The sequence below is a fragment of the Sardina pilchardus genome, chromosome 9, assembly GCF_963854185.1.
Source record: "Sardina pilchardus chromosome 9, fSarPil1.1, whole genome shotgun sequence".
NCBI classification, from domain to species: Eukaryota; Metazoa; Chordata; class Actinopteri; order Clupeiformes; family Clupeidae; genus Sardina; species Sardina pilchardus.
In genome coordinates, this window is record NC_085002.1 from 27,305,478 (window position 1) to 27,329,163 (window position 23,686).

General features: G+C 45.3%; 1 protein-coding gene across 1 annotated transcript; it reads right to left on the reverse strand.

Annotated features, from left to right (window-relative positions):
* Positions 1–520: 520 nt before the first annotated feature.
* pmepa1 (prostate transmembrane protein, androgen induced 1) lies at positions 521–22,389 on the reverse strand. The gene is made up of 4 exons (XM_062545711.1): positions 22,035–22,389; positions 2,369–2,523; positions 1,325–1,378; positions 521–1,060 (listed from the first exon to the last, which is right to left on the reverse strand). Exons 1-4 carry the CDS (start codon positions 22,138–22,140, stop codon positions 521–523), a joined length of 855 nt encoding a protein of 284 aa, XP_062401695.1. The 5' UTR covers positions 22,141–22,389.
* Between the last annotated feature and the right edge of the window lie 1,297 nt (positions 22,390–23,686).

Sequence of the window (23,686 nt, forward strand, 5' to 3'; positions counted from 1 at the left end):
CATCTTGGTTATCTAAACTACGCACTAAACTACGAAACGGAAATGCAGAGGCACCAAACCTACATGACAAAAATAACGCTTTTTAAATAGAATGGTGTTTTTTTTTAACTCCCAAATAAGAATGATTTAAGCTAAAAAAAAAGAAAAAAGAAAAAAGAAACAAGCATGGATTATGGAATATCATTTTGACTCTGTGGTTCTGCACAATGTAAAAGTAAAAAAAAAAAGAAAAATTACTGGAGGAGATCCACCTGGTGTGTGTTTTAGAGCGGTGAACTCCCATGGTCATGATGTGAAGCAGTGTGTGCTGAACGGACACGTCACATAAACATCCTGGGCAGAGGAGAGCAAGATGAACAAGCGCAGCGTTCTTTTCCGTCGTTTCCGCTCTTCTTTTGTGCAGCTGCTTTCACACTAGCGTCCGACACCCCTCCTGGTCTTCTCAGGTGGAACAGCGGAGGGGACAGGCCCCCCCACGCCCCCCGCCCCACCACCTCTTCACCCCCCCCCCCCATCTCCCTCAAACCTGCGGTCCTTTCTGCTTCTCCTTGTTGCGTGCGTTCCTGTTCTCCACCGCCTGGATGAGGGGTGTGGGGTTCCCGCCGCCCGTCCGCAGGTGCCGGGGGGGCGACGGGTGGTAGTAGTGTCCGACCGCCTCGCTGTACGTCGGGGGCGCCCCTTCCTGCCGCGGCTGGTTGGGGTAGCCCCCCCCGACGGAGACGGAGCCGGCGCTGCTGCTGCCGCTGCTGTAGGTGGAGGGGGGGCAGGGGGGGCCGATGAGCGGCCCGTCGTAGATGGTGCGGTTGGGCGGCGCGCGCACCGACTCGCGGTTCAGCTCCAGCTGCTGCTCGGGGTCGCGGAGCTGCAGGGTGCAGGGGCCCTGGTAAGGGGGGGGCTCCTCGCCGTCCGACAGCGAGATGGTGGGGGGCAGCTCGATGATGGAGTGCTGCAGGTACGGCCACGTGGGCTGGAACCGACCCGTGCCCACGCCCATGCCAACGCCACCGCCGCCGCGGGAGACCGGCGGATCTGGGGGCCGAGAACTGCTCACCTGCTGCTGCTGAGGAGGAGACATAGAGATAGAGATAGAGAGAGAGAGAGAGAGGGAGAGAGAGAGGGAGAGGAGGAGAGAAGAGATAGGGAAGAGGATAGGGAGATGGAGAAAGGGGGGAGAGATAGAAGAGAGAAAGGAGGAAAGGGAGAGAGAGAAAGAGAGGGGGAGAGAAAGTGAAAGAGAGATTGTTAATCTATTATTGCAATAGTTGCATGTGGGCAATAGTTCCACAGTGTTACAGACAGTGAGGCAGGCAAAGTCTTGTCTTACCTCACTCGCACCACTAGAGGGCCCTACTCCATCAGACGGCCACAGACTTGTGTCCTGTCAGAGAGAGAGAGAGGTGTTAGTGATCAGCATCATGGAGCAGGCTACATACTTTTAGAAAAGAACACCACACACGACACGACACGACACACACACACACACACACACACACATACACACGCACACACACACGACACACACACACACACACACACACACACACACACACACACACACACACACACACACACACACACACACACACACACGACACACACACACACACACACACACCATTATTGTTGTCAGTCTGTCACCATAACTCATGAAGACTTTCATGGAACAAGTCTGCTGACAAATGAAGCCTTGTTCTCTACTTGGCTTTTGGTGGAGCTAAGACATGCAGTCAGTCCAGATAAACAAACCAATTCTGTTTACACTGCGGAAGATGAAGTCATTCAAGCAGCATCCACATGTGTTGGAGTGTGACACATTGTGGAGTGTACTTTTGACTGCCCAGGGTTTTATGAAGGTGTCTAATGTGTGTGTGTGTGTGTGTGTGTGTGTGTATTTATGTTGCCATATGTGTGTATGACTGTGCATGCGTGTTGTTATGTGTGTGTATGCGTATGTGTATGCGTATGCGTATGCATGTGTGCACACTTATGCGCGTGTGTGTGTGCATGCGTATGAGTATGTGTATGCATGTGTGCACACATATTTGTGTGTGTGTGTGTGTGTGTGCGTGTGTGTGTGTATGTGCATGTATGTGTGTGTATATGCGCAATTGTGCATGTGTGTGTGTGTGTGTACTCACTGAGGTGAAAGGTAGATGTTGTCTGCGTGCCGCACTGTGGTGGGTGAGTAGTAAATAAGCAGACAGTCTGTAGTGATTGAGCAGTGTGTGTGTGTGTGTGTGTGTGTGTACTCACTGAGGTGAAAGGTAGGTGTTGTCTGCGTGCAGCGCTGTGTCTGGTGAGTAGCGAATAGGCAGACAGTCTGTAGTGGTTGAGCAGTGTGTGTGTGTGTGTGTGTGTGTGTACTCACTGAGGTGAAAGGTAGGTGTTGTCTGCGTGCAGCGCTGTGCCGGGTGAGTAGCGAATAGGCAGACAGTCTGTAGTGGTTGAGCAGGCAGGTGATCACCACCACCATCACCATCATCACCACCACAATCACCAGGATCTGCACAAACTCCAGCTGGCCTGCAAAACACACATACACACACACACACACTGTTAGCTACTTTCACTGATCCCTGTACACACACGTACTGTACACATATTCTCTCACTCACTCACACACACACACACATCATCATTACTTTAAGTAGTCTCATAGTTAATATATCGTTTAAGTACTTTAAGTAGTCTCATGATTAATATACTGTATCGTTATCATTGTATTGGTGTAGTGTAGGCGTCCTGAAAAACTTGTTGTAGAACGCTGATGGAGCAATAGCCAGACATGCAAAATGCACTCACACACAGAGTTTGCGCAAGGATTACTACTGACTACAAACACAGGCAAACAGACACAGGTATTTCAGTGCAGGTCCAGATATGGGTCTAGACATACAAAAGCAGACACCACAAACAAATAAGCAGACACTTCTCCCTGCCCCTACCCCCCCTCCCCCACACACACAAACACACACACACACACACACACACACACACACACACAGACACACACAAACACACAGTCTGAGAATCAAATTCAATCCTCGAGACACAAATTGCGTTAGGCAGACACCAAGGGTAGGTTCAGTGACCTCCAATCAGAATAGAGCCAAACAGACCGCTGTCAAGGTAACAGAATGCACAGGAGTGTGTTTCAGATAGAAGGCTCACAGTCGAAGCAGATACACATACTGTACTTCAAAGGCACTCCTACAAATCTGACTTAAACTTGAGCCAGCCAGACACCTGAGAAAAACATGGTACTGTATGTGAACCCAACACAGCAATGTGAAGCCTTAAACCTCTCAGACCCAGCTGGGTTGCATTCAGACCCAAATTCAGGGATGTCCAGAGATGTCTCAGGTGTCTGCTGAATGATCGTGACGATGGTCCAAACTAATAAAGACAGACTGCTTATTTTACATCTCTCCTTAGGCCCATTAAGTACCGTAATTTCCCGACTATTAGCCGCGACTTATACACTGATTTTGCAACATTTCTTCAGCTATGAGGTTAATACAGGGGGGCAATTAATATGGCGCTAATATGGTTTTGTTTCTTTTAACTTGCATAAAACACTGTCCTGCGGCTTATACACAATGCGGCTAATACACAGGAAATCACTGTAGCCTATCCGGTTGTGAATTCATGATGCAACAATGTGCCGATAATTCTCTTTCCGATTCCAACTGCTTTCAGAGAAGCGCATTTTTGTCCACACAGTAAAATAAACTATTTTTTTCCACTGTTCAGAGTAACCTTAAAGAGACCCTATGCAACTTTTTCATAGTCATAAAATCGCTTAGAAATCGTTGCTTTGCTTGACTGACCAGTTTCACTATCGCTCCTTGTTTACATCTGGAAGTCTGAGACGCGTAAGGAACAAGAAGAACCACTCTTGCAATTTACATATATATATACAGCCTATATATGTATAACACGCTAAAGCTGTAGGGGAAGCTCTGCAGAGAAATATGCAAGCATAAAAAGAGCGAAAGCGAAAAGCGAAACCGAAACCGGAGATGAAATTGCTAATCCCGCATAGTTTCTCTTTAAGAACACTGTTATTCTACTACTCACTTCCTGCCTCAACGTAATGAAATGTTATTTTTCACAGACGCCTGGATGTTGATAACATCATCACTAAATTACTAAAAATGAGATGATGGTGACAAGGTTTACAAGTTTACAAGGACCTGTGACTTAACAACCGTATTGTTTGCCACCCCCTGTCCCTTTATAGACTAGCTGTCTGCTTGACTGTCTGCTGTGCATGGATAAGGCTAGCCACCTAGCCTAAAAGGAGAGAGACTGGGTCTTTCTTTCAAAGGCTGGGTTTACTTCAGGAATCTTTCTTCATAAGGTGAAGTTTTCCTAATCACTGTTGCCTAAGACCGCTCTAAGATTCCCTCTAAGAGGGAATTCCATTTGCTAAAGCCTTTGCAGAGATCTAATTGATTCTGACGCTAAAACAGGTCTGTTTGTAAATGTCTGCTTTCAGGCCTTGCTGTTGACTATTCAAGGTTCAAAGCCACAGTCACAACTGACAGATCTGATTGACAGACGCTAAATAACATGTCCCCTCTTCATCTTCATTACTGCAGTTGATAGGTTTAGCACACACACACACACACACACACACACACACACACAGAGAACCAGTCAGACTAGGCCTCTTTCCTCAGAGGCCCATGCAAACCGCAGTTAAACCTACAGACAAAACAAACACAAATGCAGGGCACAACACACCTACAAACACACACACACACACACACACACACACACACACAAACACACACACACACACACACACACACACACACACACTCTCAAAGGGGCTGTACCATCCCAGTTTCCCTGCAGTGTGTTTGCTTAAACTGACACTCGCGTACCGAAAGCAGTTCCAGAGGTTTTCACTTTCAAATCAACCCCTCACACAAATCCGCTTCCCATTCCCAATCACGCATAACCCTGTGAAGCTCGGAAACACGGGAAACACAGAGTATCCCAAAGTCCTCTCCTTGCGTGAATCAGCTGGCAGAGGCAGGGGCCAACAACCCCTGGGTCACAGGCTTCATACTCAAGAAGTAAACATACCTAATGTACAACAGTGCAAGCCACTAGCACACTACCCTTTCTCAATAAAGAGACTTATCTCCCATAACAATGGGATTCTCTTCTCTGATTGGCTGATGGGGTGGCCATTAACTTTGTATAACAGGCTACCTTTGAAGTAGTTCCAGAAATAAAATTAATCACCGTTCCATATCAATGCGCTTATGAATGGTAACCATAACAACAGTAGTAAAGTAGTAGTAAAGTAATAATGTCTCGGCGGAGGCAACTCCTACTAAGTACTAAGTTCTAAGCCTCCACCTCTCCATTATTTCCATTGAACAGGTCACCCTCGTCGGCCGTTATCCCTTACGAAACTAAGGTGTAGGTTTTTGAACATCCTAACATAAGATTCCATTCCACAACAATTCAAGATTCTAAAATTTTATGTTGAATTCATCTCGATGGCTCTGGTTGAATTCAATGAACCCAGATATTCTTTAGAGCGTTCATTTTCCAACATTCTCGTCACACTGGTATTAAAAACTACAAGTCCCATAAGTCTGCAGTGCAGAAGACGACTCACCCTCACACAGGCTGTGGTCACAGAACTCATGGCCAGCTCCGGAGACGGGCTGCATGCTGTTGACTTCGCTGTGCGTCATACACACTCCAAAAAGCCCAACGCTTCACACACACGAACATACACACGCTTGATGGTAACGCAGGTATGGATCCAGTGAGGAGAAGCGAAGGAAAGAAGGTAATCCAAGTACACAGCAGTAAGGAGAAGCGACGTGAAGCAAGTATTCCACAGCAGCACAGCAACAGCAACAGCCCAGAGCACCACAAGTCCCCAGTTAGTTCCCCCAAGAGTGACGACACACACACTGACACACACACTCTGTGGCAGTCTAGGGTCTACCAATGATGGGAACACACCCCCACCTCATTTCGCATTCCGACACACAGCTGATCACTCCCCCTGAGCCAGACAATAGAGCAGGCTAAAGAGTGTCTGTCTGTGTGTGTGTTTGTGAGTGTGTGTGTGTGTGTGTGTGTGGAAGGGGGAGGGGGGTGAGAACCACAGATGAGTCTGACTGCAGACTCCTGAGAAGGGGGGGGGGGGGGTGTGAATTGAGGGAGAGGGAGAAGAGCGAGAGAGAGGGCATGAGAGAGAGAGAGGGAGGGGGGAAGAGAGAGGGAGGGGAAGAGAGAGGGGGAGAGTCTCTAGGGAAGGGGGCTTCTGTCTTGACAGATTTGTTTGATAGTGTTCAAATCTGCATGAAGACACAACACTGCACAGCACCCCGTGTTTATGAATGTGTGTGTGTGTGTGTGTGTGTGTGTGTGTGTATAGGTCTCTCTGTATGTCTGTGTCTGTGTGTGTGTGTCTGAGAAGTTATCGCATGTGTTTTTCTAAACAGCCTACTGTAACCACTCTCACTCTGCCGGCTTGTTCTGAAGCAGAAAGACACACTGGGTCACTTCAATGTCAACTGCTGGGTGTGTGCTCAAAAGGAATCACACCGTGATGGTGTACTTCCAAGGAGAGAGAGGAGAGTCAATGGCAACGCTGGCTTTGGGTGTTTCCCATGCGTTCGTTTTCATCCAAGCCTTGCAATGTAAAACAAATAAAAACCTACTAAGACACATCAGACACACACATTATTCTTAAGTCATTTGTCAAGACACACACACACACACACACACACACACACACACACACACACACACACACAGGGACTGAGCATAGAACTCAAACAAACACACACAAATATAGTTAGACAGGATGACAGCCAGATAGACACACATGCAGACAGACACACGTTTACACACACACACACACACACACACACACACACACACACACACACACACACACACACACACACACACACACACACACACACACACACACACACACACACACACACACACACACACACACACACACACACACACACACACACACACACACACACACACACACACACACAGACTGGCACTGTGCATAGAGCACAGACAGACACACACTGACACAGGCGCACACACACACACACACACACACACACACACACAGATAAGACAGACAGACATGGACAGTTGCAGACAGTTATATACAGACATAATAGGACAGGAAGGCTATGATTAAGTATGTGTATTTGAGATAGATAGATAGATCGAGAGAGAGAAAGAGAGAGAGAGAATTCAAGTGGACCATTTATCTCTGGAATATAATATAAAAGTGTGTCTGTAAGTGTGCGTGTGTGTGTGTGTGTGTGTGTGTCAATGTTTATTGGACTCTGTATATTGTCTACTAGCTTTTGTCTGTGAAAGCCAGATCACCAGACTGGTCAGACATTCACACACATGCGCAAGCAGACAGACACACACATACACACACACACACACACACACACACACACACACACACACACACACACACACTCAAACAGTCCAAATTGGTCATAGGTGACAAGCTAACAGACAGAGTGCACACACACACACACACACACACACACACACACACACACACACACACAGCACTCTGTCGGGGAAGGGCACTTACGGTCAAAGCTGAGCCAGACAGCTCTAAGCACAAAGGCAGACAGCAGAGAGGAGGGAGGAGGGGAGAGCAGGTCTCTCAAGTACACACACACACACACACACACTCTCTCTCTCTCTCTCTCTGTCTCTCTTGCTTATCCTTTTTTCTATCTTTCTCCTCTTTCCCAGCTCCTTATACCTTCGTTCTTTAAAACCGCTCTTTTGCTCTTTATATCTACTGCTCCTTCTCTGACAGGATTTCCCCCTTCATGTGTGTGTGTGTGTGTGTGTGTGTGTGTGTGTGTGTGTGTGTGTGTGCTTGTGTGTGTTTTGAGTTGTAGGTCAAGAGGGCACACAGCCTTCTACCCCCTCCCACTGCCATGGGAAAGTCAGTGTGTGTGTGTGTGTGTGTGTGTGTTTTGGCAGTGTAGCACTAGTTCCACAGAATGATCCTAACTGATGAAAAAAAAACAGTTTTTGAAAAAAACATTGTCGTGTAAACAGGCCCTGAGAAAGGAAGTAGGAAGATACAGGGTGCCACCGCTATGCTCAAAATAATATTTAAGCATAATAATGTATACTATAAGAGTAATATAATGTTTGTTTATGTTTGTTTATGTGTGTGTATGTGTGTGTGTGTGTGGGAGAGAGAGAGAGAGAGAGAGAGAGAGAAAGAGAGGGGGAGAGGGAGAGAGAGAGAGAGAGAGAGAGAGAGAGTGTAGTGGAAGTGTGAGTGAGCATCCAGTTCAAGTATGTCTGGTTGGGAGAAATTAAGAACTGAATATGAGAGAGCTGTGTGAGATAAAAATACATAAACAGCTGAATGAAAAAATGCTGATGCATTTCTCTGGGTGCGCACACACACACACACACACACACACACACACACACACTCGCACAACACACACCTGATGTTCCTTTAGATTTAGATTCAAGTGTTTGATCCGTGTGCATGTTTGTATCTGTGTCTGTGTCTGTGTGCATATTGAGTGGCTATCTGTGTGTGTGTGTGTGTGTGTGTCTAAGTCTAGGCAAACATCTGGCAATGGAAACATGCACAGTACAGCTAATGAAAGAGTTAGACAGGCCTGGAGGGGGGTATAGAAAAGGAGGAAGGGTGTGTGTGTGTGTGAGAGAAAGAGAGAGAGAGAGAGAGAGAGAGAGAGAGAGAGAGTTGAGGAAGAGAAAGGGAGAGGGAGGGAAAGATGTGAGTCACCAAAGAAATAACTGAAGAGTGAAGTGTATCATTTACACAAACAATATCAGCGCTGCTTTTTATGAGTAGTCTTGTTCCTCACCCATTCCCTTTCTGGCTGTCTGTTCAGCTCCAAACCAAAGCAAAACATATCCCGCTCACACACACATACACACACACGGTAAAGGAATGTCGAGAAGCATTTTTCTTTTCGAGGAGAATGTCCCACTATTCAGTTCATAATTCTCTAAGCCTACAACTACTACACACATCCATTTTCATCTTTAAAACAGTTCTAAAATGGAAACAATCTCCATCTATGTCTATATGAGCGTATACTATAGATCTCTGTCCAGATCACACTCTGAAAACACACACGGGTCATTCCACGCCAAATCAACCAGAGCCCACGCACTTGCGTCTCAAAAAAATCTGAAAAAAATACCATGTGTGCCTATGTTACACAGGAGACACTCTGTAAAATGTTTTTGTGCTAAGATCAATACTTTTCAAGTAACAGCCCGTTTTACAGGGGGAGGGGGGTGTCAAATTTGTTCTACCTCTTTTTTTTGTCAAAGTTCACAAGCTCATTGCTCAAGAACTAGAATCTGTAGGAGGCTCAAATTTTGCAGGCTGGTGCATAAATAGGAATAGTGTGCAGTAAATTCACCACGAGTAGTCTGGATGATCCTGCATGGTCATAGCAGTCCCTCAAAGTTGATCAAAATGTTATTGGAGTTCTTGGCTGGGCTCTGTTTAGGCTTACAGAAGACATATTTTTACTCAACATAGGCTCTTGATTTTTTTCTCTTATTGAGATCAGTAGAAACACTCTCCGAAAAAGCAATGAAGAGAAAAGAAAATCCATCAGGGACTGAACAGCAGACCTCACAAGTTTGAAAAATAATTTTGGATCTCATATTCAGAGCACCCTAACACCTTGTGGGAATATACAAAGATTTTTTTTATATTTTTTTCTATAATCTGCATTACCTCCTCTTTTTAAAAACACCAATTTGACTTGTCTTATGCAAATCTTTCTTTTTCATTTTCCACCCTAAACATGGACAAAATGCACCATTGAGATGAATATGTTTTGTCCCCACCCGGCAATTTCAGTGATTCAGTGATTTTAGTGGCACCTAGTGGTTACTCTATACAAAACAAATCTCTCAATAGATCTCTATGGTGCATTTTGCCCTTGTTCAGGGTGGGAAATGAAAAAGAAAGATTTGCATAAGGCAAGTCAAATTGGTGTTTTTAAAAAGAAGAGGTAATGCAGATTATAGAAAAAAACATTAAAAAAATCTTTGTATATTCCCACAAGGTGTTAGGGTGCTCTGAATATGAGATCCAAATTTATTTTTCAAACTTGTGAGGTCTGCTGTTCAGTCCCTGATGGATTTTCTTTTCTCCTCATTGCTTTTTCGGAGAGTGTTTCTACTTATCTCAATAAGAAAAAAACCCCAAGAGTCTATGTTGAGTAAAAATGTGTCTTCTGAAGGCCTAAACAGAACCCAGCCAAAAACTCCAATAAAATGTTGATCAACTTTGAGGGACTGCTATGACCATGCAGGATCATCCAGACTACTCGTGGTGATTTTACTGCATACTATTCCTATTTATGCACCAGCCTGCAAAATTTGAGCCTCCTACAGATTCTAGTTCTTGAGCAATGAGCTTGTGAACTTTGACAAAAAAAAGAGGCAGAACAAATTTGACACCCCCCTCCCCCTGTAAAACTGGCTGTTACTTGAAAAGTATTGATCTTAGCACAAAAACATTTTACAGAGTGTCTCCTGGGTAACATAGGCACACATGGTATTTTTTTCAGATTTTTTTGAGACGCAAGTGCGTGGGCTCTGGTTGATTTGGCGTGGAATGACCCACACCCTATAACCATTTGCATTTATCCAACAACACAAGGTTTACCTGGCTCTAGCATAGCAAGCTAATGTTAGCTCCCCAGTGTAACTGGTTCTATACCATTTTGCCAAAGGTAAAAGTGACCAAAGCATTTTTACATGCTGTCTTCACAACCCTCCATCTCGAAAAATACACTTTACTTTCACTTATGTCTGCTATACTCAGCTAGCTATTCCTTCTACTATAACATACTGGCTAAACAGTAGGCTCAGGCCATTTCATACACACAAAGCACACTACTGTACTATTGTGAGCCACTGAACACAAAGAGTCTTTCTCTAGCAGCAAAATGTGAACTGGCTGATCATATGTGTAGATGACATCACAACAGCAGCGAGAAATAAAAAAAGAAAAAAAAAACCCCCTCAAGAACACAGACGTCCATCCTCACGAGTTACTAAAAGCAGAGCGGCTAGCCAGACACCCAGCCAGCCGGCAGGCCCCCGTGGGCAGTTATGTAAGAACGGAGCCGCACCACAGCTCTCGGAGAACACGGGACAAAAGGTCAAACTCAACGGAGCTGTGCCCGGTGCCTCAGACACGGTACGAGACTAGTCTGGCTAGCACCATGCTAAGCTCAAACTTTTAAGGTCGAACATTAGTCTGGGAAGTGTGCACCATACTAAGTTTAAGAAGAGTAGCTGTGTGCACATCCGGGATCCCACCTTGCAGGTGCAGGACAAATGGAGAGTAACTATGGAAGGAATGTAATGTCCACAACACTGATTAAACTTATTAAACCGGGAGCAATTTATCAGTGTTGCGGACATTACATTCCTTCCATATCACCATACTAAGCTCAAACTTTTAAGGTCGAACATCAGTCTGGGAAGTGTGCGCTTTATTTCTACTGCACGAGAGGCGTGATCAATGGGCATAGTTCAAATGACTTCAAATGACGCTTTTGGATAGCACCTGATGGATGAGCTAGTTTGTGATTGGACCGAGCAAACGTGGACAGGAAGCAGGAGAGATAAATGTGCAGGTTTCCAGCCTGAGCTGCAGGACGAAATCCAAATCACCGGCAGATCAGGCTGGGGTTACCCAGCCTAGTACAAGACATGTTTGGTGTCTGAACCGGAGGTAAGAGGCACACAGACAGACAGACAGACAGACAGACAGACAGACAGACAGGCAGACTGTTGAATTCCTCAGCCTTCTGATGCAGTACTAAGTCAGCAGGGCGAGGGAAGGTATAGGCCATACTTCCTCTGACTGTAGCCAAAGGCCGATAGTTTGTTGCATACTGCAATAGTTATCAGGGCTGATGGACAGGACACTATCTGTGCCTGAAATGATCAAATACATTCAAAGACAATATAGAGAATAGCCTTTCTTGACATCGTACATGGCAGAGCTCAAGCCTGAGTTCAGGCACCACTCCTGAACTCTATCAGGCCTGAGTTATGAAGATAGCTCTATGTTGTGACTGGACCACTGGCATCCGTGAACAGACCACGCTCACGCTCTCGCTCTACCCAGAGCTGGAGTATGGAGAGACTAAGTGGGAGACAGGCAGATAATCTAGCAGGTTGGCTAACACGCTAATAGATAGGGACAGACAAATATACAGACAGGCAAACAAACATAAGCTGAAAGATGCAAAACAGAGAGTGTGACTGTCTGCATGTGCGTATCATTCGGCGTGCCTCTGTAGCTTGTTGTCTGTAAGAAACACACACACACACACGCACAAACACACACACACAAACACATACACACATGCACACACACACACACACACAGATACACACACATACACGTAGACACAGACACAAACACACACACAAACACATACACACACGCGCACACACACACACACACACACAGATACACACACATACACGTAGACACAGACACAGACACACAGACACAGACACAGACACAGACACAGACACAGACACAGACACAGACACACATACACACACACACACACACACACACTACTCTTGTCATGGTGGCTGGTGCTCTTCCTCTGGCGTGGGCCTACTACACGCATGTCTCACATCATGTGGCAATAAAAGGTAATCTCATCTAATCTAATTCAACACTGCAGCTCCACCCAGCTGGGACTACACCAGCACCACTGCCACCGCCACCGCCATCCCTCCCCCTAGGGTGGGGACGGCCGCAGCCATGTATGTGTGTGTGTGTGTGTGTGTGTGTCTGAGACGTATGAAAATCCAGGGCTGTTATCAGCCGCGTGGCTGGCCATTATGCGGCGTGGTCATTAGCATGCTAGCCAGAAGGGCCAGACCAACGCAGGTCCCCCGACCGAGGGAGGAGAGGGGCGGAGGGAAGGGGAGGGGAGGGGAGGGGGGGGAGTGGGGACTCCGCTGTCTGCACCACAGAGAAATATATGTCTGTCAGACATACAGGGGGAGGGGGCACTCAGGAGGTGTAATTTGGTGTGTGTGTGTGTGTGTTTGTGTGCGTCTAGTCTGACAAGCTGATCTGAATATTCATGATTCATCTCATGAGTCTGAGTCTGGCTCGGTCTGGAATGAGCAAACAGCTGATGTCTCTCACCTCTTCCTCCCTCACTACGCCACCACCGACTCCTAGACACACACACACACACACACACACACACACACACACACACACACACACACACACACACACACACACACACACACACACACACACACACACACACACACACACACACACACACACACACACACACACACACACACACACACACACACACACACTCTCTCTCTCTCAGGACCTAAGGAAGGGCTGCCCCTCTAACAGCCTGAACCGATATCCTTACCCGGAACGTATCCATCTCTGGATATCTGAGCTAGCCGCTGAGGTTATTTAAGCAATAGGACCCGATAGTGAGAGTGGGGCTTGTTATGGATATACCCATGGCTGAGATCTGGCAGGAGGCAGCAGGCCCAACTGGACACACAAGTGTCGTATTGCTCTGACACAACCGTTCTACTATGAAGTCGACTTCCTGGACTCACTGTTTACCCTCTCACAGCCAGGTCCCCCTGAGACCCAAAGAAGTAGGTTAACGTGCTATCTGTTTGCTACTGCACTGCCTATACACTCCAAATGGATTTCTTAGGTTGCTTTCACACTGGGTCCGTCTAACTGGAGAGAGAGATGGGGTGGGATCACAAAATGACCATGGATCAGATTCAAACCCATGTCCTTGTGGGCTTATGCCACAGCTGACTTGGATCTGGGTTCCCGTATCCAGAACTAGAGTATGAGGGTTCCCATATCTAGAGCTAGAGTATGAGGGTTCCCATATCTAGAACTAGAGTGTGAGGGTTCCCATATCTAGAACTAGAGTATGAGGGTTCCCATATCTAGAACTAGAGTCTGAGGGTTCCCATATCTAGAGCAGCTAGAGTATGAGGGTTCCCATATCTAGAGTATGAGGGTTCCCATATCTAGAGTATGAGTAAATAAAAAAATAGTAAATTCATTCCACGCAATATAGTAAAGCACAGCGTTCGCATTCTGCGCATCCGAAAACTCGGTATTAGCGCTGTCTTAGTACATTTGGCCCTCTGTCTCTGTCTGGCTTTGTCTAATTCTTTCAGACTTTTTTCAGCCCCTTCCTCACTCTTCCTTTCCCCCTCCCTCCCTTTCTCTATCTCTCTCTCCCTCCCTTTCTCTCTCTCTCTCTCTCTCTCCTCTACTCTCTCTCGTTACTTATCTCTCATGCCCACCACTAGGAGTTTCTGTGTGTCTCTCTTGCTCTTCCCTTTCTCTCTATCACCTCTCCTCTCTCACTTCTCCTCTCTTCCCCCTCCCTGTCTTTTCTCTTTATCATTTCTCCTCTCTTCCCCCCTCCCTGTCTATTCTCTCTATATCATTTCTCTCCTCTCCCCCTCTCGGTCTTCATTCTCTCTTCCCCCCTCCCTGTCTTTTCTCTCTATATCATTTCTCTCCTCTCCTCTCGCCCTCTCTGTCTTCATTCTCTCTTTCCCCTCCGTATCTCTTCCTCTATCATTTCTCTTTAGCTCCTCTACTCAGATCCCTTTCTCCCTTTTTCATATCCTCCCTCTTTCCCCCCACTATCATTTCACTTCAGACAGTCTCTAGCCCCTTTCACATTCACCGAATTTAACGCTAAATCAGCCGAATTTAACGTTAAGGCTGTTCCTTTCACATTGACGACACGGGGTGGGGAGTCAACCCGCCTCGGCAATCCAACCCGTCTCGGGGGGTAGTATCAGAGCCGAGCCGTGTTGAATATGAAAGGAACAGAGGTCAACCCGCTATTAGGGGTGTGTGACTGATGACGTATTTGGCCAGGCAGGAGGTTAAAATACAGGAAACACACAAGAGACTAGGATAACTTTAGCTGCTGTGTCCATAGATATATGTGTGTCCAACAATCACGTTTTTTTATGCTGAGAGTGCCCTGAACCTCCTTTTCTCAGCACTTCGGTCAAGTGTTTATTGTTGCTAGGTTACCAAAACCGTCTGCTGCCAGCAGTAAGTCTTTTTAGAAAGTTTGCCTAATGATAGTTCTAGCTAACTAGCCAACGAGCTAACTGTCAGAGCAGAAGTTGTTCAGGACTCAGCACACTGAAATATGACTTCGACAGACAAAAGGACCTCATTTGGCATTCAAATAACATAACAAGTGGCCCGCCATCATTTGGAAGCTAAACCACGTAGAACTAGCATGAAAGTTGTGTTTATCAGTTTATCTCCGAGGTCCAAGGCATGCTTAACGTCATTGTTCACTCCCAAATTGCGTGTGACGTGCTGCTAGGCAACGCCTCCCATAACTCGCCTCTGAAACCGGCTTCAGACAACCCCGGGACCAGAACACGTCTACCTTTCACATTGCGAAATCCCCTGAACCCGCTATTTCTTAAACGCTAATGTATCGTTTCTGAATGTGAAAGGGGCTTCTCTCTCTCCCTCTCTCTCTTGGCTCAGCCCAGTAGACTCTCTCCAGACACAACAGAGTGTGAGGCGTGACTACGGGGCTGGAACAGAGAGCACTCAGCCCTGCGTCGTGCTTTAGCTCCATCGACCCGACCTGACACTACGCAACGCAACACACACATCAAGTATGTGTGTGTGTGTGTGTGTGTGTGTGTGTCCTAGCACAGAAGGTGGTCTGTAAATCTCTCTTTCTGAAACTTGCAGGTGTGCTTGCGTGTGACGATGACGTTTGCAGGTATGTGTGTGTGTGTGTGTGTGTGTCTTGCAGGTGTGTGTGTGTGTGTTGCAGGTGTCTGTGGGTTTGTGGAGCTCTGTATATGCCATCATCTCCCTCTGAGGCACCCTGTGACTCATTCCCTCATCAGACAGACTGACAGAAAAACACCAAGAAAGAAAGCAACAGAAAAACGAGAGAGACGCGTCGTCGTCACGCCTCGCAAACAGCTGCGTTCCCACTCACCGCCACATCAAAAAGGTCCGAGATGAAAGCCGTTTCCTAACTGAAATCTCTTGCGCACTGGGTCATAAATTATTTCTGTTTGGCTCTTGGGGAAAGACCTTGCCTGACACGGCTGCTCTCTGTTACGTAAGCATCTACCTGTTTGAGGCTGCAGCTCAGCTGCTGAGGGATGACAGGGCTAACTTGAAGCAACAGTGTGCAACAACTCAGACTTTTTATATTGCATATTTTTGGGGCTTTTTCATGCCTTTTTAATGAGATCGGACAGTGGAGAATGACAGGAAGGGAGTGGGAGAGAGAGTCGGGGTGGGATCCGGAAAGGACCACGGGGCGGGTATCGAACCCGTGTCGGCGTATGGTGCAGGCGTCCCAGCCAGTTGCGCCACAGCTGGGGCCACAAGTGAGACTTAAGGGAAACAAGTTTTGACATCATCTTATGATTGTGGCATCTTATGGTCATACATGCATCATCTATGCCTGTCCCCCACTACTCTACCAGTTGCACTGTGTAGCGCTATGGAAACGCTTACGGATATGTAAACATTCTTTCCCACACAGCACAGCCTCCACAGTGCCAAAAATACCAAAACCTTTTAGTATTGCTTTAATTAGGCTAAATCATGACGAGGAAATCTATTCCTCGTTTACTATATCGGTAACTTAAAGCTTTGAATAGAAGGGCCTTGAATGAATAAATGGCAACGGAAAAAGCTGGCCTGTACTCTTTGATGATCAAATCCCTGACAGTCCAAAGCCTTAGCTCGGGAGCAGATTTGGGCTACTGTCTGACACAAATCTCTACTAACCCTACACGACTGCAGCTCCTTAACCTACTCCATTAATCCTGTGAAAAACCTCACGGGGACAGACACTTCTGAAACCCTTCCCCCCAAAAAAAAACCCTTCACCAAAAGTTCATGTTCCAAGGTAGCAGATAAACTATCATGAATTGTTTTAGTTTGCGTGCATGGTCAACTTTCCAAACAGGCTCCTGACAGACTAATTCAAATGATATTAGTCTGTGAGTGTGTGCCTGTGTGAGTGCAGGCAGGTTTAACTTCCTAGGTAAGCTCCTGATACACTAACCTGAATCATTTTGGTCTCTGTGTGTGTGTGTGTGTGTGTGTGTGTGTGTGTGTGTGTGTGTGTGTAAACTCCTAATGCTGCCAGCACACTGTCCAGCCATGAGTCAGCACTCTTCCAGTCTGACACACACATCCTGGGTTTCAACTTTTATTACGTCTGGCCCTTCTCCTCTCTCTCTCTCTGCTCTGTGTGTGTGTGTGTGTGTGTGTGTGTGTGTGTGTGTGAGAGAGAGAGAGAAAGAGAGAGTATTAGAGTTATAGCCAGATCTTTTGTCCCACCCCCTCCTCACAAACACACACACACACACATACTCTGCTCAACCCTGCCTTTATGACAATGAGCCCCTCATCTAAAAGCATGACCCCTGACCTTTCAACTGTGACCTTCACCCAAGGGAGGGGTTGCCGGGAGACAAGCCCACCATGACCCCAGCGTAACCTGCCTTCTGTGCCACGCAGACGCACGGCCATCTCCGTTTCATATGCAAAGTGTCCTTTAACATACATCTGCATAACGCTAAGACAATCTCTCCCATTCATTGTGCATGTCTGCATCTAGACATACGTATTAGAGTAAATCAAGTTAGGCCACTGTCTGTGTCTGTGTGTGTCTACAAGTCAGTACATGTCTATAGTATGTGTATGCCTTATGCATTTAAGGCCCACTGATATTGAGTAGCTGTATGTACATAGTGCGCTGTAGGTTTATTAGAATTAGTAAAGGTATTAGTTAATATTCCTAGACAGTCTGTGTGCATGCATGCTATCTATAATCATTATAGGATGACAGTGTATTAAAAAAAACATGGGTGATAGTTGTGTGTGTAAGTTCACGTATGTTTGCCTATTTTTGAAAAAAATAAAAAATAAAATAATACAAAATAAAATACGGAAATTTGACTGAGCCCAGAGAGCTCAAAATACAAAATAGAAAATCGAATCCAAGAAGAAGCAATGTGATGTAAGAACACAATAGAGAAATAAAGACATAAATCAGGCAAAGGCCAGTGAGCTGAACAACAAGAGCACTGTACCTATGTGCATTTGTGGTCTTTGAGACAAGAACAGTGGTGGTGGGACAACATACCCTGAGAATACAGGGTGGGAATAGAAGGGTGTGTGTGTGTGTGTGTGTGTGTGTGTGTGTGTGTGTGTGTGTGTGTGTGTGTGTGTGTGTGTGTGTGTGTGTGTGCGTGTATGTGTGTGTGTGGAGGTAGCAGTGGCATGGGAATGCCCCTCCAAACCCAGCCAGTTGGCACACATGATGTCCACCAGCACAGCCTCCCCCATCTCCCATTTAAAACACATGCCCATCACACCCATACCCACGACCATGCATATTCACAAGCTCTCCATCAGTCACTCTGGCTGTCACTGACTGTCTGGTGGGGGTAGGAGAAGCACTGTGTGTGTGTGTGTGTGTGTGTGTGTGTGTGTGTGTACGTGTGTGTGCGTGTGGTGAGGGGGGACAGGGTCTGTCTGGACACAGGCGGGTGCATCAGTCCTCTATGGTGTGTGTGGCGTAAAAAGGAAACAGAAGGAGGCTGATCAGCTGATGTAAACTGAAGGCAGCTGCCGCCTCAGTATCTGGGAGGGTGACCCTCACCATGGGAAAAGTCAGCAAACAGGAAGACACCAAATGTTCCCACTAGAACCCTTAGAAGAAAGTTTGTAACTATAACGACGTTTCATTGTAACACCGAATTCTACAATGATACAGTCTGTCTGTGAACACGACTCAGTGTTCCATGGTTCACTGATATTAGCCCTGTTTACATGGACACTTCTATTCCGATTAGAAACGGAAAAACAGCTCAATCGGAATAAAAAATCGTCATATAAACGCCTCAATCGGAACGAAAATCCTGATCCGATCAGAATTGTAATCGGAATAGAAGAGGTGGTGTAGTCCGTTCCTATTCCGAATGAACGCTCATGTATACGGTCATTCGGATTGACCTTAATATCTTCCCAATGAAAAGTAGTCTGATCGGAATAGAAAGTAGCCCATGTAAACAGACGGCGCAAAAATGTTCAATCGGAATGACAAAACACTGTCCATGTAAACGCGGCTAGTGTTCCAACTACTTCAATTTAACTGGTGTATGCTATGGCCAGGGCAGGACAACTTACAGTAGTATAGTACCACAAACATACATCCTCCCTTAGTATGTTCTCCACAGCGACTCTTGCTTTGCTATTGCTTAAATCTTAAGTCTCTGACATTTGCATGCAAAGACACTGGTTGTGTGTATGAGTCTACTAGCTCTAACTGCTTATTAGTGAATAAGGCGGCTGCATGATGTCTTTGTCTTTCATCAGTGAGGGTGTTCCCAGCCAGTCCCTGAGGGTGTGTGTGTGTGTGTGTGTGTGTGTGTGTGTGTGTCTGTCTACCAAGTCCCTGTGGGACTGTGGTAATGTGTGTGTTTGTCTGAGTGTGTGTCTGGTCAGTCTGGTGATATTAAGAGTCTCAAAGTCAGAAGTCGTAGATATTCACACACACACATACTCTCATAAACATTCTCTCTTTTTTACACACGCACAACCTCTCACACATGAACCTCACCCAAATGATGAGTAAAATGGACCACTTTTTATGTCAATGTTTCTTTCTATGCAGGGTTACAATAGGGAAAAAACACAGACTGTATAAACATCTATATATGCTGGAGGCCTACTTGATAAGGAACATTTGTTTCATCATGGTACACTAAATACTGAAATACCTAGCGCTCCAGATTGTGGTCTCAATTCAATTTATAAACAGTTGCTTTAAAAATCCCTTTTCAGTTTATGGTGTTAAACGTGCCTCCACCACTCAATCACTCTGCTTTGAGTTATGCTCCCTTTACTCTCAGCCAGACGTGCCCAGGAGGGATCCTGTGTTCCGCAGTCTGCGCTACCTGCGTAGTGTCTGAGCAGCCGGAATGACAGCATGCTGAGTGGCTGCGATGAGATCATGGTTCCTCGGAAAGGCAAAGCGCCAGTCTCATCCACACGCCGGCATAAAAACGGTGACTAAATGTCCCACTATGATTACTTCTATCACCAGTCCCACCTACCCAGTCATGTTCACTGACTCACACACACAGACACACACACACACACACACACACACACACAGACATACACACACACACAAACTATGTGCCGCACTGCAATTTGCATGTTTTTATGAATGACTGACACTCACACAACATAAATGGAACATGACACACTACATTACGAGTATGTCACACTGCCTATATTCCTATAGCCAAATCTGCAGTGGCCACAGCCATTGCAACTATGAGTGTGGGAGAATGTAAACCACTCACAGTGCGCTGATCAGGATCACATCATAGTCCTCATCACACAAAGTATGGTACAGTCCATTAGGGAATATAGATCTGTAATTTCCCTTTGGGAATTAATAAAGTCTATCTATCTATCTATCTATCTATCTATCTATTGTTCTATGTATCTATATTACCCTACCCTTACAGAACAGTGGCCAAGCACTGTTCCCACAACATAGGGTGAGTGACATACAGCAACGACAGCAACAACCAGACATAACAACATCAAGCAGCAACACCATAACCACAACATCAACCAGCAACATCATCACCACAACATCAACCAGCAACATCAACCAGCAACACAATTAACCACAACATCAACGTAGCATGAGCAAAATTGAGATGCAGGGCGGAAAAAAACAGCAAACAAAACAGTGTATCAGGATAAAATTAATTAATCTTTCTTGGCCAATGCCTTTGTTGATATGAAGGAGTTTTTGTTTGTGAGGATGTTCTCTGTGGATTTATTTTTGGGTGAGTGTGTTCAAGAGAGGACAAGTTTTCCTTTCTCTCGTTTAAAGGAGGAGTCTCATCAGTGTTACGGTAGACTGAAAAAATATATAATTTTTAAAATCCCTTTTTATCCTTCCATGGCCAGACACAACATGACTCAACTCTGACTGTCAAAGGAAAAGCCCTCACACACAATACCAGATAACTCATAAATCAGGCCTTTAACTTAAGCCTACTAAAAACCATTTCTCTACACACAGAAGATTTAGAGTCAGTCACATGCTGTTGTTACTCTATTAAGGATGAAGCTGGTGTTTAATAAAGTCAAGAAAACTTTCAAGAAAGTCAAGAAAGCCATTGGGTGCTTGTATGTTTGAGGTGCTTTAAGAATCCAAAGTCTACTCGACTTTACCAAAGTCATCAACATATCCTTTAATTTGTGCATGATTGTCAATAAACTGTAGCTCCTCCCCTAATTCAACTAAGGAAACATATTACCTGGGTCACAAGTTGTCCTATACCAGTGTAATTAATGTTGAAATAAAAGAAAACAGGTCTAATTTAAGACCAAACACTTGAGAGGCAAGGCTAGACCAAATGTCTGTTTACCTATTGAATTTGTTGTGATGACCATCACAAAACACATCCAAAAGAATGTGCTATTCTGACAATTTGAGGGGGGAAACAGGCTGTTTGCAAGATAAAGCTCGTGTTGAAAATTTCATTTGGAAGTTAGTTTGTTTGTAAACTGTGCGCTGAAGTAAGGAAGTCCGATGGATAGACCGACACTGAAGGACAAACATATACCAACGTTATTGGTATGCAAACAAAAACAAAACTGAGAGAGACCTACAGACAGCCTTGAACACAGCTATCGCTAACGAGACGAGAGTCAGTGACCTAAAAGCACCGAGTGTATCTAATGCTAAGATAGCAAACTTAGCTGAGTTAGCTCACCAAAGGAACATCATTATCGTTTGAAAATCACGCTAGCAACATGAATATTAGCCTTCGAGAAAAACACAAGAAAGTCTACTTACTGATCTCCGTACTCTGGAAAGAAGTCGTGTGCTTGCAGTTACAGGAACAGGACACATTCGTGTGGATGCCCGTTGTATCGTTGATCAGACCCATAGAGTTAAACATTTAAATCTGAGAATCTGCCGTTATGAAGTAACGTTAAACAACTAAAATAGTTAAGTAACGTAAAGTAACGTAAAGCCTTTCACTGAACCATGGATAGAAGTCGCCGTCGAGGTTGGTTCTTTTCCAAACACACCGAACGTCCGAGGAATACCGTGTGTTTAGTTTGACTTTTCTAACCAACCCCGGGCCGCTGTTGGCCCTCGGTACTCGAGTACGGCGTTGTTTCTATGCAGGCAGCTTGTGCTATATTCTGTCTGTCTGGCCGTTGGGTTACTGCGACTGGGTTACCTCAGTCAAGTCCAAGTCGGCTGCGATAGTCTGCGGGAGGGGCTTCCGAGCAGACAGGATTACGTCAGTGCCAGACTTGGACTTCCAGCCGTGTGTTTGGTCAATCCATAGACATAACACAACCCCGAAAAACCTGTCGCCGGTGTAGCCTAAGCGTCTTGTGAAAACTGCCAGTAAAAAAACGTTTTACATTTATTTCACCTCAACATCAGGGCACAAAGGCGACAATGTAACTTGAAATGCAAAAATCTCTCTCTGTGTGTGCTTGAAAGTGTGAGAGAGATTTTAGATATCAGATCTCTAGAACTCAGATCTCTCTCATTCTCTCAAATCAAATCAAATGGTGCTTTAATGGCATGAATATGTAAAGTCATTGTTGCCAAAGCTGTATAACATGTTAATAATCAACTTTACTTTACAGTAATATCGGTAAGGATATAAAATGAAATAGGCCTAATGAGAGGAGAAAAAAAAAACATAGCCTGTAATTAATAGCAAAAGGGTAGATTGTAAACGTAGGCCTAATAGGCTATGTGTTTAGGCCTAGGCCTACATAGCGTTTTTGTTTGTTTTGTTTCGTTTTGTCTATAAGCTAAAGCTATTACTCTCTCTCTAATTTTCCCTGATGTGTCCAAGTTAGTCTAATTTATTTGTAGCCTGGCCCTAAGCTAGCCTATTTTCTAACTTTTTTCATTGTATTTATTGATAGAAGCTATAGGATAGCCTACATGGTCCAATTGGTTTTATAGGATATAGGATATAAATGAGAGGCAGACTTATCTGCTGTATCTCAAGAAGAAACATTGTGACCTTGAGATAGCCTGTTGTTGTCCTCTCTACCTTGTTGTTTGGGTTTTCTAGGCCTACTGTTTGGCCTCTCTGTTTCCATGTTGTAGACTAGCCTGTTTTCTTTAGCCTTCACACTGAAGCAGACAGGTTGGAGCAATGAAAGCGGCAGCAGCTGAGCTGAGGAGGTGCCTGTGGCTCAACTGAATTTTGCGGAAAACCGAAGCAGTGGTTGCTATAATGCCTAATTTCCCAGCCTTTTCCCAAATAATGATCTAGGTCACACAATTACGGTCCTTTCATGCAGTCTGTGGGGGCCTTCAGTGTACATGTCCATTGGATTGTATTGGAATGGAAATGCATTCAGCAGTGTATGATTTGTTCATTTCGTCTGCATTTCCAGTGTTACAAAGTTTAATACAGTTTCACATTAATGATTGTACTTGACCAACATATTTCACATTCTACACAT

What these genes read in the sequence shown, in the direction of transcription:
- pmepa1 (XM_062545711.1), bottom strand. Translation starts at nt 22,140, where the DNA reads ATGTTTAACTCTATGGGTCTGATCAACGATACAACGGGCATCCACACG. An exon ending in TTTCCAGAGTACGGAGATCA is followed by an intron (nt 2,524 to 22,034) that starts GTAAGTAGACTT and finishes TGTGTTTTGCAG; the next exon opens with GCCAGCTGGAGTTTGTGCAG. An exon ending in CCTCTAGTGGTGCGAGTGAG is followed by an intron (nt 1,061 to 1,324) that starts GTAAGACAAGAC and finishes TCTCCTCCTCAG; the next exon opens with CAGCAGCAGGTGAGCAGTTC.